General features: G+C 28.5%; 2 protein-coding genes across 2 annotated transcripts in view; one reads left to right on the top strand and one right to left on the bottom strand.

Moving 5' to 3' along the window:
* Positions 1 to 8,521, bottom strand: part of LOC142323686 (uncharacterized) — a 27,895-nt gene extending 19,374 nt beyond the window's left edge. The window contains exon 1 of the mRNA XM_075363785.1: positions 8,177 to 8,521. Coding sequence (XP_075219900.1) covers positions 8,177 to 8,266 — 90 coding nt within the window. The 5' untranslated portion in view covers positions 8,267 to 8,521. The remainder of the gene's footprint in view (positions 1 to 8,176) is intronic.
* LOC142323684 (putative tRNA (uracil-O(2)-)-methyltransferase) lies at positions 7,339 to 19,433 on the top strand. The gene is made up of 4 exons (XM_075363783.1): positions 7,339 to 8,199; positions 10,529 to 10,965; positions 15,688 to 15,915; positions 18,347 to 19,433. The coding sequence occupies exons 1-4, from the start codon at positions 7,821 to 7,823 to the stop codon at positions 19,289 to 19,291; spliced, it is 1,989 nt and encodes a 662-aa protein (XP_075219898.1). The 5' UTR covers positions 7,339 to 7,820; the 3' UTR covers positions 19,292 to 19,433.

The raw sequence follows: 19,433 nt of genomic DNA, 5'->3' as shown, positions 1-19,433 counted from the left end.
ATCTAAATTACAATTTCAACAATCTGTGTTTATGAAACCTGTTCAGGACACCAGTAACTTGACAGAAGCTTCTTACAAAATCTGTTACGTACTAGCTAAAAGGAAAAAACCATTTAGTGATGGGGAAGTAGTAAAAGACACAATGATCAGTGCCGCTGAATCTCTGTTCGTAGGTTACAAAGATAAATTTGCACTTATGTCTTCCTTTAAAGGTCTACAATTGTTTCACCAAATTGTTGCTAGGCTGGTTGAACATATTTCTAATAATTTGAATCTCAATTACATCAGGATTTGCAATTAAGTTAATATTTTTCACTCCAGTTTGATGAAAGTACTGACATCTCTGATATCGCCGAGTTGTGTGTATTTATTGGAATGGTTTTCTATGATTTCAAAGAAAAAAGTAAGAGTTTGTCAAGCTGTTACCATTTCATGGACAAACTAAGGGGGTAAACATATTTAATGTGTTCCTTAAACGTGTCAAAGATAGTCACTTTCCACTTTCAAAGCTTGTTGCTATAACAACAGACTTCTATGACTGGTAGGAATAATAGATTTCTATCTCTTTGTCCTAAGGATGAATCATTACCAAAATTTATTTCTTATCATTGCATTATCGACCAGGAAGTATTATGCGGAAAGGTTTTAAAGTTTGATCATGTCATGAAATTTGTAACTTGTGTAGTGTACTATATATCAGATTGTCTTCTACATGTCATCAATAGTTTCAAAATATTTTGAATATATCAGACACTTAGTATGGTGATGTACTTCTTCATGCATATAAGGTAGCTTAGTAGGGATAAAATATTGGAACAATTCTGATGTCTGCTAGATGAAATAAGAGACGTTTTGAAATCATCTCCCAGAACATATTATCACGAACTTGATGATATATCATGGCTACTAGGATTTACTTCTGGCAGATATCACCTCAAAATTAAACGAGTTAAATCTCAAATTGCGAGGAAAATGTTGTAATATTTTACATATGATTAGTGTTATAAATGCGTTTGTAAATAAAAAGGAAGTTATGGATTACACATTTAAACAGAAGATCGCTTCTAAAAATTCTGAAAATTTAAAATAAAATTTTAAATTTTCAAGAAGATCTTTCTTTAAAATCCTCATATGCAACATGTAGCAATATATGGACTCTGGTAGACAGAGAAAAATACTCCATTCTCTTTAGTGTTGTACTGAAAATGTATTCATGCTTTGGTTCAACGTATCTTTTTGAAGTTCCACTTTCATCAATAAACATCATCAAAAACAAGTCCCGATTCTGCCTGACAAACTCCCACCTTGATTATGCATTAAGAGCAGCTTGTTCCACCTACTCACCAGATTTTCCTAAACTTGCAGCAAGCATGCAATGTCTCACACTAGTAGTTTTAGTTTCACACTAATTATGTGGTAAGTAAATATAATTGATTTTTTGTTTCAAATGTTTTCATCATTATTATAAATTATAATTATTGATTTTGTAAGTAGCAGCAGTAGTGTGGAGTAGCTGAAATAGTGCTTGTGCAACCTTTGTAATCATTCAGATGTGCCCCTAGTTGTAAAACGGTTTGACAGCGATGATTTAGAATGTTTGCATATTTGGAATTGGTCACATACTTCTAGTTTGCATAATTTATCATTTACATGTAAGCTTGCTTTCATATTATTAATTTTTGTGCAAATGTAGCTTGTTTCAGTGTGGTAGTTTACAAAAGTAGATTTAATTGTTGAAGTAAAAAGCTTTTAAGTGTTCTTTTTACCATTGAAAATTTCCATCATGTTCGAAAAAATTGTCATCTGTAGAATTTATTACATTCAGAGCAGTCAAATTTGTAATATTTCCAATCTGAACATAACCCAAAAATTCAATTTACCTGGTGTAAACAAATTTGAATGCTCAAAACTATTGTAGCTACTATGTAGATAAACATGCAGCTTTTCATAACGACATAAAAAATTTCATCCTGTCATTGAATCCAATTTTTGAAACTAGCTCATTGAAACATGTTGCATTTATTAACAAAATGTTGCAAATATTAACAGCATAAAATCTTACACATAAAAAATAAAATATGTAAACTAGACACATTTAAGTGATACAAAATATGTAAATACACAAAGATAATGTTGAAAATGAATTAACTCAATCAAATCGTACAAATCATAAATTATAAAGCTCTTTCATAACTTAATTTTCAAACATCAACATAAATTCAATGATACCAGTCACACTGTGCTCTTAGCAGCTGTTTATGAAGAAGCTTAACAAAGAGTGAAAGCTAACTTAGACAGAAGTTGCAGTTTTCATAATTTTCACTTTAAATAATGTGTACTGTAACTATTAAAAAAAATTGTAAAATTAATATTAGTATTCTTATTTTCTTTTACACTTCAAATAGTCATAATCAGGGAAATTCAGTATTACTATTAGATACTTTAAGTAAAAGAGAACTCCTTGCTACAAAATCAAATCTTTGTAAATTATTCAATATTAATGGCTTCTAGATCTCTATGAAGCTGTAGGCAAGAAAATAAATTATAATCAAGTGGTACTGAAATCTCAATTTATAGAAGTATCTAAATGGTACTTTGATAAAAACAAACAAAAACCTTACATATACACAGGTTGGTTCTTTGTCCGACTTCAGAAATGGTACTGAAGCAGGAGTCATCTACAATCTTCTCATGTTATTATCATACTGGGAATAACACAACATACTTTGATGGAAAGTTATTTCCACTTTTTTTCATTTAGCTGTTGTATTTTGTGCCTAAATAGAATATGATACAATCTATCATTTACAGAACAAACATGAATTCAAGAGAATGTAAGAATGTGATTGCTAATTTAGTAGTTTGGTAAGAAAATATTTTTGAAGTGAGTTCCTTCTCACCAAGGGATATAAGGTAACGAGGCTGCTAATTCCCTTGGCAAAGAAATGTCCTCTACTTTTACAGTAAAGCAATGCTCAATTATTATTATTGGTTTTATCTACTAAAACAGCTATTTCACTTTAAAATAAGAGATAATAATTTTTAAAGATTTATTAATACTAAAAAAGCTTCTGAGCACATCTACAATTGTATTGTTTAGATTAGTCACCAGCCATGATTTATTTGTTAAATATGTTCATCAATTCAAAATCTTTCAGTTGTATGAATGTTTGTCATATAGTAGATATGATAAAATGGATGAAGGATGTACTAAAAGCTGTCTGACCCTACTGGTTGAAGTAGAACTAATATTTTAATAGTGGAGAGCTCATTTATTAATGGTTTAACATCAAATTTGTCTCATTGTTAAAAATATTTTGTTGTAGAGTCTACAATCCTGTTCACTTTATCACTGATTTGCAATATACTTGCTTAATATTCCTTCACCACTGTGGAGATGTTCTAAAATTTTAATTAAGAAAAGATTAACGCATAAAAAAATATTCACTCCTCCATCAATACTTTTCTGAGAAACTATCTTTACATTTTGATGATTTATTGTTAATCAAAATAGAATATGAACTTAAGTGGTTTTTAATTCATTAGTATGAAACTCTTGCTTGAAATAATTTAAACTGTCATTCAAAAAATTAAAACATGTATTTACAGGGTGATTACAAATGAAATAGACACTTTCCCTTTCAATGGTCTATAAAAAAGTTATTTTCCAAATATGGAGATTATTACTTACATGATTTTACAGGAAATTTTTTGAAGTTTGTGATAAGTGGTCTGTAGTTACACGATGTTAACAGAAATCTAATGCGTTCCAAACAGATAAAAGTAAATCCGCTCAACATCATCAGTGTTAGTAGTAAATTGCCTTAGGTCATTTAAATCAATAGTATATAGGTAGTATATACAATAGTATAATAGGTAGTATAAGGCATTAACTCTGGATTTCTTGGTGGCCTACGCTATTTTTTTGTCAGCTGCATAGCAACGCCAACTTCTTGGAAGGTATTCATCTAGATAAATTCTTTTTTTTTTGGGCTATTTACAACTTTTCACAGAAAATAACCCAAAACACATTTACTTAGGTAAATGCATACATGTGTTCATCTCAGGTTTTCTGTTCTCCCATATTCCTAAGATCCTCTGATCTTTCCACTAATGTGAAATACATACTTATCACAAATTAGGGGATAAAAGAAATTGTCTTCCTCATCAAAAGTTTCTACAAAAATCTTTACTTAAGCCTTTATCATTATCATTTAAACTCTGTACTAACTGTGATCTATAAGGCATTGTTTTCAACCATTTTTGTGAAGCATTATATTTTTTCAGTAGCAGAATTTGTTATTTTAATCTTGTTAATCTAGTTGATTTACTTGAACTAGGTTGCAACACGATGAACTTGTTCTTCTGATACGGTAAGTGCCTTTTCGGAACTTTGCTTTTTACACAAATACCCTATGATCTCTAATTGCCTTTTTCCAATCATAGATGAGTCCCCTTGTTGGTGATTGTTTACTGCAATTCATTCTGAAATGTCTACATTCTGATGTGAAGCTTACTTGTGAATCTTATTTGATTTATATGCTGTTTTATTTTATAAAGGTGTAACCATAATACTGCATGACTGTGACAGAACTGGTAGACTCTTAATGTAAAGATTATTTATGCATTACATGTTTTTTTTTCAAAAATTAATTATTCAATAGAACAATTCACAACATAATGTTAACTAGTTATCAATAAACACTGAAAAGATATCAAACACTATAACCATGATAAGAAAAAGTGGGACTAGAGGTTAATGGCTTCAGTAAAAAATATATAATTTGGTTTTGTTTTAATAATAATACTGCTAACAAATCAATTTTACTGTGAGAAAGACATTCCAATTTTCTGTCTTTTATCTCTACCATTTAACTAAAACTGTGTTCAGAAACTACTTGACTTTATATTTAAACATCACTACATAAGTGAAGAAGAAAAATTTAAAGTCTTTTAATATTTAAATTGGCTTACAAAGTAATGTAATATAATGATGTGCTTCCAAGTCTGATGTAAAATGGGGAAAAAATTAAATAACACTCATACAGCTTCTGCTCATAATAAATTATTCTTAAAAATTTGAAATATAACATGGTGAAAGTAGTGATTCTACAAAAATAGTAATTTAATAGCAATGATCAAAAGCTAAATAAGAAAAAATGCTTTGCAATTGTTTCCATGATTTTATATTTATATAAACAAATATTTAAACATAATATACATATTGATGCAGTAAAAAAACTGGCTATGATATTCTTATTGCTTTAGGTACTCCTAACCATGACCTAACTACAATGTATCTGTACCTTAAAATTAACTTGAACAAAAGAGAGGCAACATTTTATAATCATGACTTAATTATGAAGAATATTTAGTTAAAATAATGAAAAGTGTGTATACAGGAACAGCATAAGATGTTATTTTTAATTTATTTTTAACATGTGGATGGACAAATTAAATTTATGCAGCATGCTATTGCATCATGTGAAACTGACATGATGTTTAACCATGTCAGTTTCACATGATGTAGCATGCTTATCTAATGGTTATGCAACATGGTTATCTATGTGCCATCATTAGATAACAATCTAAACTACAGCAAAAAAAACTTCATTCAGCAAACATTTGGCACAGTACTAGGCCGATTGAAAACTTTGTCAGTTTAATATAGATGATATTTATCACCAAAAATACATACAATGCTGTTTAATTAAAACTAGTTTAGTATCCCAATTAATATTATTATTTTAAAGTACTGTAAATAATTATTTCTTCTACTCGCTTTATTGCTATAGCTCACAAATTCTGAAATCGTTGTTGACGGTAGATTCTAAAGAGCTCGTATGCGATCCTGAATTCACATTTATCAGAAAATTGTCAATGTGCACATCACATAACGTTCATCTTCAATGTATTTTTTTTCAATGTTGATAACATGCTTGCAGACATTGCTCTACTCAGCTCCAGAGACTTTATGAAATTCCTCTTGAGCTAACTTAAGAATGTTTGACATGTTAAAAGTCCTTTTACGTACTTGCTCTTTCACTTGACTCCAAATTATTTCAATACCATTTAAGTCAGTGTGTAAGGTAGTAACTGTAGAACTGTGACCATAATTTTCAAAAATATCATCTATTAGAAATTTCTTTTGATTTTCTTTGTGTAATTTTATAATATATAATTCAGTTTTAGTCATAGCAGGAGAACAATTAATTTGTTGTTCGGGTAACCATTTTATCATATCGATTTTTAATTTAGAATTTGGCTGCTTTTGTAGCAGAACACTGATACGATGCGTTATCTGGAACAATGACTGACCGAGGTGGCAAGTTGGGAATGCACTTCTCCCATAACCATTTTGTGAATGTGAATTCATCGATTTGTGATAATACCCTTTTTTTATTTGACTCATACATAAATAAAGCATTGTTAATGAATCGTTTATTACAGCCGGCATGAACAATTATTTATAGTAAGCCCCTGGATATTGGTGTTTGCAGTCCCTCATGAAGGTTTGTTGTGTCTACCCACGATTTTGGTGTCGCATGTCTTCTGTGAATGTAGGTTTGATCTGTGTACACAATCAGTCTTACTTCTTTGCGAAACAGAGAAATTTGTCTTAAAAATTTAATTCTTTGCATTTTAAAGTTATGTCGTTCTATCAGTATTTTCCGGTTCTTTTTTTTCTCGGGCTTTTTGGATAATTCTCTTCACAGTAGGAAAGCATTTTTCGGATACATAAATTTTATTTATTAAACGCCTCGAAGCATCCGTGTCAAATGAATCTAAATTGCACACAGTACTGGGGTGATTTACACGTTTTCTCGGCGAAACGAACACGGAGGGCTTATCTGTTTCAATTGATTTCCCTCTGCTGTAATTTTTTGGACAGTTCGTTTTGATACTTTTGTTCCTTAAAACAACCGTATTCAGCACTTCAGTTTTCCTCACTATTCCGTTTCCAGCATTGTTTTGTAAAAAGAAATTGTAAACATTCAATTCAATTTCCCTCGCCTGACTATGAACTACTGTACCTTTTCCTCTTAACTTGGGCATTTTAAAAGAAAAAAACTGTATTAAAAATTTAAATGACTGAATTTATGACAAAACCTTAAATGTAAACAACATAACCCCAACAGTAAAAATAAATCACTAACAGCTATTCATTTTAAGTATAATATACACCACAGTAAATATTTTTATAATAACCGCTTAGAATATAATTAACAAGCGCTGTGTGACTGTGTAATTAACTCTATTACACAGCGCTATGATTAGAGTAGATTAAAAATAAGTAAATGAAATTCTTAGAATTGCGTGTTGTGTTTACAGCAATTCATAAATATCACATTAGTCATGTATTATTCTACTATTACTAGTTGCTATACTAGAGGATGCATGCCGAAATCACATCAACATATAATTTAGAATGAAACTCAACTTTTACATACGCTACAGCAAGTTTATGAAACCTGTTTTTTTATATACTGTATTACCTTACCACAAAGACATATAGAAAATGATAATGTTTGTAGTTTGTTTGTAACAGAGGTGAATGCATGCAAAGTGCTAGTACATAAGCTTTCAGTTCCTGCGCCAATACATGTGCCGATATATATATATATATATATATATATACTTTTGATGCGTGATATTTCTAGGTTAAGGTTTTATTGTAGTAAAACTGTTAATGCTATTTATCATTGTAGTGGTGAGTATGTTTTTAAAATTACGCATCGTAATACTTTCTAATAAAATGTTTCAGATATTTGTTTAAAGAAAAGTAATTCTATTTGAATTTTAACTGAAAGCGGACAGAAATGAATTTTTATGATAGCTTTGTGGAAGAACACGTCGTTGAAACGTCTGCTACACAAAAACAATTTTGGAATGCTGTTAATTTATGGAACGAAAGACCTAACATAGTTAATAAGAAATTAATTGGTATTGAAATGATAACTAAGTTTCAAATAAAAAATATTGAATACATCGATAATGTCATAAATATTTTACGAATAATTATTGAAGGTACTGATGTGTTGATTTCAAAAACAATAACTGAACGTTTAAAAGCTTCCTGTAATGATTATTTATATTTTAACAATGATAATGAAATTGATATATGTTTTTACGTAAAGAAGTTATTACCAAAAATATTAAATTTGAAAATGCTTACTGAAGTTGATGTTGCCATTTTTGGTAAGTAATGCATTTCTATATTCCATGATTTTATTATATTAGTCTTGCCACGGTAATAATTGTACATTTATTGGAAGGTTAGATATTTATATGAATAGTTTAAGATTTGTTGTTACAAATATCACAACGTTTGTTCACAGAATGTTAAAAAGGACATGAAAATGAAACTATTTATAATGCAGAGATTGTTCTTATATTATTAATTAACACGTTTTCCAGAACATTGGCTGATTCAAGCAGCTTTCTATAGAACACATAAAATAGTTGTAATAATTTTTATTAATGACTCGCTTTTGTTAAGTTGAATGTTAACCTGCATTCATCAGTGAAATTAATTTTTAGGGTTGTTAAAAGGTCTTATTTGTGATTTGTTTGTAATCATTGCTTGTTTGAAGATGTCTAATTAAATTATCAAACACTTATTAAAATTACAAATAAATTTATTATAAAAATTATTAATAACTCTTTAAAATGATATGAAAGTTGTTTTTCTAATTATAATACATTTCCTTCAGTGGTTATTAATGACACTCGTCATAAAGTAGTCAGGAAACTCTTTTATTATTAATTAAATAATTTGTTTGGTTTATTTTAAATTTCTTTATGTAATTTTTTTTTTAACTTTAAAATTTAGTCCTTTCTCAAAGAGTAAGAACAGGTTTTCAGTGCTGGTATTCTGTAAACTAGTTTTTAACAAATTAAAAATTGTAATATTTCCTTACATTTATATTTTAAAATGCAATTTCTAAAAAGTAACAATAATTATTTATTAAATTAGAAGTATTTACATATTACATGACAATACTTTTCTAAAGGAACTTTATGTTGTTATTTTTAATTGATTCCCTTACTACATAAAAAATCTTTAGACTAATTTATTAAAAATGTAATAAAAAAGAATTTTTGTGGAAACAAAAAAAGCAGGGTAGAAACTGTTCTGCTGATGAGTTTTTAAATAAAGTAACTGAATAAACATAAATTTATTTCATAATCATCTAAACTGGAATTACTCAAATCTTTCCATTAGTGCCTTAGGTTTTATTTTCACTGTTCTATTTTTATTTGTATACTATTTTATTTTGGTTACATTAATATTTATTTGCCTAATAATTATTTTTATACATTAATGTAAAATGTAAACACTTATATTTTCTATTCATTAATTTTGTGATTATGCCTTGATCAGTGTTTTATTGCGTTTTCACTGATTCGTCAGGAAAATGTTGAACTAGCTCCTTTTTGGTATCCAAAAAGGAGCTAGTTCAACATTTTGAGTGTCATTAATAAATTCAACATTTATAATCTATTATAAAATAGATTATAAATTATCTATTTATAATTTTTTATGTGACCTCTGTAGTGTTTAATTATGTTCTAATTGGAATAAAGGTTTTATTAATTATAGATTCCTAACTAACTTTTCTGTAAATTTAAACTTTTCTGAAACGGAGAGGTTTGTTACTTTAAAACTATTCTGAGCAAACCACCCTCATACTATTCTATTCTATAGTTTTGGATTTTGTTTGAAATCTAATGCAGTATTTAGCACTGGTTGCTTGTTTATACTACATAATAAGTTTATGAACCCTTATGGTTTTACTGAAATATGAACGATATAACCTTTTATTGTGATATTTTTTGTTCATAACAATTTATGTAGATATTAATTTAAATATATATATATTTTTTTTTGCAACAACAACAAAACTCACTACTGTAAGACTATGTACACATACTCGTTTTGTGAGCACCACGTGAGTCTTCTTTTTTAAAAATGTTTAAAGTTTTGTAAATGTTACTTGATATACAAACGCCTTATATGATTTTTGTCATTAGATGTGTTTTATTTTTATATTCTACGTAATATGTAATTTATATGTGTTAATGTGTACCCATTTAACAAGTGGTAGGTATTGTATCATGTTGGATTCTTCAGCTTATTTATTAACTGACAGGTGTGTGGAAAAAATGCAGTGTGTGATAAAACATGCATCATGTAGGAAGTGATTAAATATGTGTTATGTGTCAGTTGTAGTAGATACATGTTGTAAAGCTGTGTTTATTTTCTTTTTATGGATATTGTAAGGTCTAGGAAATGGAGCATTTTTAAAAATTAATACTGTTTGATGAACTTTAAGTTGGGGTGATAATATAAAGATAATAAATTCTTTTATTATATAAAAGAATTTATTATCATAGTGCATAAATGTTTCTTACTTTTTTATATATAAGTATCTTTAAAGCATAAAAATATTACAATTTGTTTTATATTTTTCATTTGATATGAGTAGTTTTTTTTTAGAATAACTAAGTCTTTTGTTTGTTTCAGATTATATTAATAATAAAGCAACATTTTTCAATATCTTTTCAATGACTAATACATGCATTGAGACAAATATGGATGATAATATAAATTATGAAAAATTGTATCATTATTGTTACCAAATAACTTTTAAAGAGTTTTTACATCATAATGAATTAAAAGATATTACTTTATCACATATTTCATTATCTTTTGGGAATCAAATTTCACATTATAAAAATACTTGCATTTCTAATTTTAATAATAATAAAGAGTGGTTGAAAAATAAGTTACTATGTAAAATTGTTAAATGGTCAGAAGAAGGTGATGAAAGTAATAATAATCAAATTGATGAAAAATCAACATCAGTTTGTAAATCAGGCTCTTTAAGATTAATTAGTATTAATGAGTACTGTTTTCTATATCAAAAATTGAAAAAAATGTATGGGAAAAAATTTGTTAAGGTATGTTCACTGAAAACTATTAATAATTTATGCAAGTACATTACTTATTGTTTAATGAAAACCTGAAGTTTACTGTGTGAATACGTGAAGTTATATAAGTGTTATCTTATATAATGTTATAATCTTATACTGGAGATCCAACCTTTACTTATAATCTACTTTAGGTTAAATTGTTGGTCAAAGGATTGAGGAAAGAATGGAGTGGAATGTGATATATTTAGATATTTAAATTATTTTGAAGTTCATTTATTGATTGTGTTTTGTAATCGTGAAAACTAATCTCATCTTCACAATATAAAATAAATACTTTGTTCAGATCATAAGATAGTTATACACTGTATAGCTCATAGTCAGGAATGATACATAAGCTATACATTGATAAAGAAGGGAACTGGTTCATTGCTTTTTTTGGAAGGGTCAAGTAAAACCATTGTAAAACATTGATCCAAGCAGCATGAGAGAACAGAAGTACAAATAAAAATGAGAAGTGATTATAATCCATATTAATTCATGGAAATGATAATGTATGAAATAATAGTGGTATAATTACTATATTTCAAAATAATCTGTCTACAAAAGAAACCTTCATAAGTATTAATTGCTAAATTTTGCATCTGCATTTAATATACATTACTACTATGCAAAAAATTCAGTTTATCTAAATTAGTAGAACTTATTTAAAATATTAACAGGATATTATTTTATTTATAAAAGGAAATCTTATAATTTCATTTTGAATAAATTGATCGGAAAAATCCTGTAAATCATAAGGTATTTATTAAAATAGAAACTGAAGAAAAATAAGGTCCACTTTCTTAGTCTTAAGTATGAATTATACTGTGTAACAAAACTAAAAGTGTTGTCTGTTTTAAGAAAAGTGATTTTAAAAAAATTCAATTTACTAAAGATCCATATACATAAATCATTTTTGTATCCTGAAAGCTCATTCTGACATTTTCAAATAGTCTCAGTTTGTGGTGTGTATTTTAGGTAGTATATGTAGGCATAGTAAATTTTTATCAATGATGCCAAGCTTAGTAATGTAAGAAGATGTTCAAATCAAAAAAGTACATCTGAACTTGGTGCAAACAAAGTTAACTTTATTTATCTCAAGAAAATTTACCATATTATGATGTCCTAAAATTTTATAAGGGCAACAAAAGTACTGCTATTATAAGTGGGAATTGTCCACATCATTAGCAGTGCTATGTCTTAGCAGTCTTAGCATGCTATGTCTAGCGTGTTATGTGTTAGTAGTGAGTTGTGAAGCAGATTGCAATGTTTATCTGTATTTAAAGATAGGTAGACAGAATACATCTACTGAATCATTTATTGAAGTGGTGATGCAGGATTTTTTAAAGTAATTATTTTGTAATTTAGGTACCTACTTCATGATTTCCTAAACAATAAGGTGTCAAGAATATTGCATTATTTGGGAAGTGTAACATTCATTGTTGTGGTACTTTGAGGAAGATCATTGATAAATATAAAAAAGAGCAAGGAACCAACTACAATTCTTATGTTCAATTTTTTTGTACGAAAGACCTGTATTTTTGTTGAGTTCTATTATCAAAAAAAAAAAAAAAAATTGATTTGGCCATCTGTTTACTGATGGTGAGGTATGACTTAATTCTAAGTAATAACTAGTTTTGATGTTATTCCTCTGATTCCATAATTTGTTGATTCATTTATTAAGAAGTACAGAATTAAGTTAAGTGATTCACTGAGATTGTGAAAAATAGAAAATGAATTGTTTGTATCTATATTACTTGAAATGTTTTCTAAAAGTTGGAAAGTAGTTGATCAGTAGAAAATATCCTGAAGATTTGTCTTATTATCTTTCCAAAAAAAATAATAAGTTTACTTCGCATAATTAACTCTCACTTCTGTTATTTAACTCAATATTAGCCATAACCTTATCCCAACAATAATTGATTTTCTAAAGTCTAAACAAAATTGTAGTTAAGCAGGTGATGTGTTGATAACAGGTAAATATTTTTAATTTTTAGTGTTCTTTTATGATACTGCATTTATATATTTGATAAAACAAATTCACATCAGGACACTATTGTACCAGTATTCACTATTTATTGCTTTAATTAAGTTATATTTGTGGCACTCCTGGGATGTGAAGGGTGACTTTTTGGTTGCTTAAGTAATGGTATCAACTCTAGCAATTTACATTATTGAACCTATAGTAATTAATAAAATACTCATTTTTGCTTATTTGCAGAAACTTGAAAAATCAACTTTTTTGTTGCAGGTTTTAGAAACTTGAGTGCCTATTTTGATGTAGTTGAAAAAAAAATCAATATATACACTACTAATGATAATTTATTCTTTATGTTTAGTAGTTTATTTTTTGTCAAAAAGTATAATCTGTTTTGTAAAATAATATTTAAGTGTTTTATTTAGTTTAAAAAATCTATAATATTGGATGCAAAACAGAAAAAAAATTTAAGTGTGATAAAATTGTTTTATAAAATTTTATTGGAAATGAATGATTTTTTTTTTGTTAAAAAAATTATGAAAACACTCTCCATTGGTGAATATTCGTATTCAGTCAATTCTGGATAATTGGGACAGCCAGTTTTTTGGGACAGTTCTTTAAAGAAAAAAAAAGAGATTTTACACTGATAAGTACTTCATTTATTGGTCCATAATGCTGCTTATTCAAGCCAATATCTGAATATCTTATTAAAAACGAGTACAGGCCAGCATTGAACAACAAAGTTTGTGGTTCTGGGAATTATGTGGCTACATAATTGTGCAGGATAGAGGCAGTAAACATTCTAATGGATAAACTGCAGTAATGATGCCTCAGTCCATTAATCAAAACAAATAACAAACATAATCAATCAAATGCTAATCATAATAAAAACATAATTATCATAACAAAGAAGGAGTTTGTTGTTGCACATGACATCACCTGCGATGTGATCAGTGTTTAACAAATCCATTGTAAATTATGGTTTTTACAAATTTCAGTGAGTCATACCCACTGAAAGCACTAGCTCCTTTGCAATTTATGGTTGGGTGTCACTTGTCTTTTGTATCATGTACATTGGATGTTCGTATTTCCATGCTTCTCTTTAGTTTTTTTATTTCACGAGTGTGAATAACTTAATTTCGCCAACAAATTGTGTGTACTGTAACTTCCTATTTTTGTTATTGTTTGGTTGTTTTGTTTTTTGCAGTTGTAGTTTTTTATTTCTAGTTGTTTCACACATTTTTATGCGTCGGCCTACAGTGCATTATGCATAGGCTTGTATCAATGTCTTTAAACTGTGTTGATTTTTGTTGTTAATCTACTGTTGTTAACAGTTAATTAAAATTGTGAGTTAAAATTCTGTGCAACGATATGACATTGGGTGAACGAATAAAGCTTCTTGACAATATAAAAACATATCACCTAACTTAAGCCAGCGTAAACTATCGGAACTAACTGGTATACCGAAAAGTATGATAGTTCATATCGTGCTCCAAGAAGATAAAATACACTGAAAATGGGCTTTAAAAGATTATGGAACTTCTCAGAAAAGAAAAACGTGATGGAAAGGACCTACTTGTTGAAGAAGCTCTGAGCGTATGGTTCACCACTATAATTCCGCAAGGTGTTAGTGTTAGTGGTCCAATGCTTAAAGACAAGGCAGATGATATTGCTAACAATTTTTAGTCATAATGGATTTAAACAATGCAAAATGCATTGCAGCAATTGCTGCTTCATGGAAATCCATTAAACTCCCTGAAATTCACTAGAATTTTTCTGCTGACTACATTTACAGTGCCGATGAATGGGGACTGTATTATTGTGCTACAATGGATGAGTCCTTGTGCTGCAAACATGAGGTGTTGTCTGGATCCAAAAAATCTATGGACTGTATTACTGTATTGTGTTTTGTTGTGCTAATATGTTGGGAAGTGACAAGTTACGATTCGAGATGAAAAAAATTTATTGTCTGACTTGCGATTTTTATGCAGGAAGGAAGTGAAGGCAGTCCTCAATTGGAGTTAAAAATCTGTGCAAATTTCATTGACTATATGTTATTAAAACGAAAACGGCAGTGCAGGTTGGATGAATTTTTTCAAAGAAAATAATCTGGTGAGATTTTTATGTTGTGTATGCAGGGTTATCTATGATATTGAAATGTTTAACACAAAAAATGTTTAATTTTATTTTGAGATCTGAATGGAATGTAAAATAATGATTGTTCATTTCCTTTCAGTTTGTTTTGTTACTACATGCAGCCTACTTAAACAGTACAGTATGTATTTTTAACAGTAGGATACACAAACAGTTATTTTGAGCTACATTTACTGATTTAGAATTCAGTATTCACATTAAATTTTTACGACTGCAGTATACCATACCTCGTGTGTATATCGGTAAACTTGCTTGTAGAATGTGTGTGTTATGTTAAATGCAATACAGTATTGTATATGCTACAATTTATGAATGCCAAAATGATCTGGTCCTGTTGTCTTCCAATAAACCATAATCAACTGTATATGTACACACACACACACACACACACACACACCATTATGATTGTATGTTGTGGAAAAATTGTGAATATCTTCAGTTTTTCAAACTGGTTGTTTTTGAGTGCTCATGAGTGTGATGCAAGAACTGGCAGTCATTACACAAAAGTGTTGCCTTGGATTATGAAAGAATGAATTGGCAGTTTCATTATGATTCTGATTAGTTGTGTTTTGTTACAGATTTGGCCAGAAAATACTGATCCTTTAAAGTTTGTTTATGAAGATGTCGCTATAGCGACTTATCTGTTACTTTTATGGGGTGATAAAAAGCAGAAGTTTGTTGATATGGGATGTGGCAATGGGTTATTGGTTCATATACTGACTTGTGAAGGACATGTTGGTATTGGTTTTGATGTAAGATCTAGAAAAATATGGGAGTTATACCCGAGTGGCACTGCTGACCTTCAGGTACATGTAATGTTTTATTTGATGATGGAAAATGTATTAATGTAGATGCATTACATTTTTACATTTATTGCAGGTTTAAGTACATAATATATTTACTAAAATGTGCCATCCTGTAATATTTTAATTTAAGGATTAAAGCAATATTTTTTGGTACCATCAGTCAGTTGACTGGTTTGATTCTGCTTTCAATCTTTTTTTTGTTCTATACTAACAATATTTTAATCAGAACATTTTTCTAGGTCATTAGTTGTCTGTTTTATATCTTCATTTTTCAGTCTTTATTGATCCAGCTTATTTTTAACATTCCTTTTCACCACCAAATTTCAAAGGTGTTTGTATTTTTTCCTATTGCCTGCGCTTTGCTACAATAAAATGTTGAACTCCACACAAATATTGTTTGGAATTTCTTATCAGTCCCTAGAGATCTGTATTTGACACCATTAGACTTATTTTTTTCATGAAAGCTCTCTTTGCTTGTGCTAGCAAGCTACTACCTCTCTGCATTATTTCTTTATTTCATGTAATATTACTTATAACACTTAACAGTTTTTGGAAATCCTGTAAAATTAAATAACTATTTTGGTTAGACTTCAACAAAACATTCTTTGTGATTGGGTGATAATGTTTTACGTATGGAAAAAGTCTTGATCTAAGAGTCAAATTTAGATTGTAAAAATCTTAACTTAAAAAATGGCCATCTTGTGAGTAACTTTAATTTCTTTTTTAAATTTGTCCCAATAGTATTCTTTTGTAAATCATGCCCATTTAAATTTTTTAAATAATGTTAAAATTGTCCAGTTAATTATGAATTCTTGAAAGAAACCTCCATTATTCCTAAAAGTTTGTTGACACTGAGGAGTACTGCATAACTCATCAGAGTTTAGAAAGTATAAACATACAGATGCACAGTAGATCTACTTAGGTGATCTGAAGCATTTCTGGCATCATTAATATTACATTGGGAAGGGATTGTGTACTACAAGATATTGTAGCTAGCAAGAAGCCAGTCCAACAATCCATCCACACCTTACATTTTGACTAAGCTTTCTAAACTTTGATGATGGATAATACTTGAAAAATTGTTATAAAACAGTTTTACTCTATTCATTCAGCCATAGTACAGGGTGTGACGGGCCAGTATGGAATTTTTTCATTACTATTTAATAGTGATTGACAATATGAGGCTGCCTATTTATATGCCTAATTTGAACATTCTAGGAAGGTTAGATATTAATTGTAATCCAAAAAATTTGGATTTTGGACTTTTTCTTAACTGCAGTAATAAACCCTCATTGAGAGTTTTTCAACTATATGTATCATAAGTGGTATTTATTTTCATTAGTTCCGGAGTTATAGCCAAATCAAATTTTAATTAATGAAATATTTGGATCTTACAAGGGGAAGGCACATCGGTTCAAATCCGATGTAATCTCCTTTTTTAACCCTTTTTTTAATTTAAATATATTGAGTTATTAATAATTATTAACCTCTGACTAAAAAAAAATTTACAATAAATAATAACAATAAAAAATAAAAAAAATATCAGAAGTTATTAATGAAATAAAATTTTATGTACTTTTCATATAAAAAAATTGTAAGCATGCATGGAAGTTATGTGGTGCCCACATCAGGTTTTTATTTTTAACTTATTTTTAAAAGTTTGAATTATCATTTTCCTTATTTCATTATATTTATTTTTCACTGAAATAATAATCTTTTCATTCAAATCAAAAATATTTACATCCTAAATATAGTACATAAAAATCTTGCCCAAAATTGTAGAAATAGATATTAATTTCAGTTTAATGTTGTTTACAGTTGATAGACCAGGTGCATATATTATTGTCTCTGGATAGAAATGCATATGGTGTTAGGTTATCTTATTTATTTTTTTGTTTATAATATGAGCTGTATGCTGCTCCTTATAGAAATAAGGGGTTAAGCAGCTTATTGAAATAAGATCTGCTGGCCAGTATTCTGGTCTCTGTGGCGTGAGTGGTAGCTTTTTGGCCTTTCATCCAGAGTTCCTGGGTTCGAATCCTGGTTAGGTTTGGCATTTTTTATCATATCCCACGCATAAGCTTCAAGCTTATATGGTGATAGCACCAAGCAAAAAAAAAAGAAAGTATTCTTAAGCACTTGGTCAGTGAGCTGTGACCCAACCTGTAACTTCAGACATTTAAGGTTAATTATTTATTTTAATTTAAATTAAAAGAGTGCAGAAAACTAATTTTGTAAGAATTAAAAAAAATTTGAATGCTTGAAACACATAATTAAAATTTAGTGTATTATAAATGTTTTCACAATTAAATATTTGCTCATACCATCACAATGATTGAAGAAATTTTTTAATCAAGTAAGATTAAAAAAATATAGACAGACACAAAATGCTTGTTTATTAATGTATGTGAATCTATTTCTAATATTCTAGGTTAAAACAATTGTTCCTACAGTGGATGGTAGCTGTTTGTATCCAGATGTAGATTGGTTAATCGGCAATCACTCAGATGAATTAACACCTTGGATACCAGTAATTGCTTCATTAAGTTCTTATAAATGTAATTATTTCCTACTTCCTTGCTGTTCCTATGAGTTGAATGGCCAAAAATATCAGAGACAAAATTCATCTAAAAGTCAGTACATGGATTATTTAGATTATATCAGTTCATTATGTGGTCAGTGCGGATTCAATTATGAATTTGATAAATTAAGAATTCCTTCTACAAAACGTATTTGTATTGTTAGTTGTGGTCGTAATTATAGTGAAAGTGATCATGAGTTAAAAGTATCAGTTGTTCGTGATTTAGTAAAATATAAGTGTTGCTCATCTGATCATATTAATATAAACGATTCAGAAAAAAATAATGTGTATGATAATTTTAAAACAAGGTCTAGTGAAATTAAAGTTAGAAACTGCACTCAGCTTGATAAAAATTTTGTTGAAGATCTTGTAATACTAATATCTAAAAAATTGTTAATCCCATCATTGTTAGATGAAGATGACAATATTATAAAAACAATGAACTGTAATAATAATAAAAATGTTTGGAATGAAGGACATCCTATTAAATTGAATGAGTTGGCTAAAAGTATACCTGGTGAATATCTAAAGCAATTAAAAAAAGAGTGTGGTGGTCTGCAAACTTTAATTAAAAATCATCATTATATTTTTAAAATTGATAAAGGTATGGTTTGTTTTCGTAAACCGTTAAAATCAAACAAGAATGTGAGTAAAAGTTTTATTAGTAAGAGCAATAAAGTCATCACAATCAGAAACCGTGAAGCTAATTTAAAAAAAAAAATATGTTGGTTTTATAAAAACCATCCTGACAAATGTCCTCTTAATAATGACGAATGCCAATTTATTCATTCATAGGTATAATTCTTGTTTATATGTATTTATACTGGTTATAAAATATAAATAAATAATTTTTATGATGTGTTTCTGTAAGATTTATAATTGGCACCATAACTGTACAGATTTTACTAAATAAAAGTGTGGTGTTTTACTAACATTA

This window comes from Lycorma delicatula, chromosome 4 (assembly GCF_047948215.1).
Source record: "Lycorma delicatula isolate Av1 chromosome 4, ASM4794821v1, whole genome shotgun sequence".
In the NCBI taxonomy this organism is placed as follows: Eukaryota; Metazoa; Arthropoda; class Insecta; order Hemiptera; family Fulgoridae; genus Lycorma; species Lycorma delicatula.
This window is presented reverse-complemented; position numbering and strand designations above follow the sequence as displayed.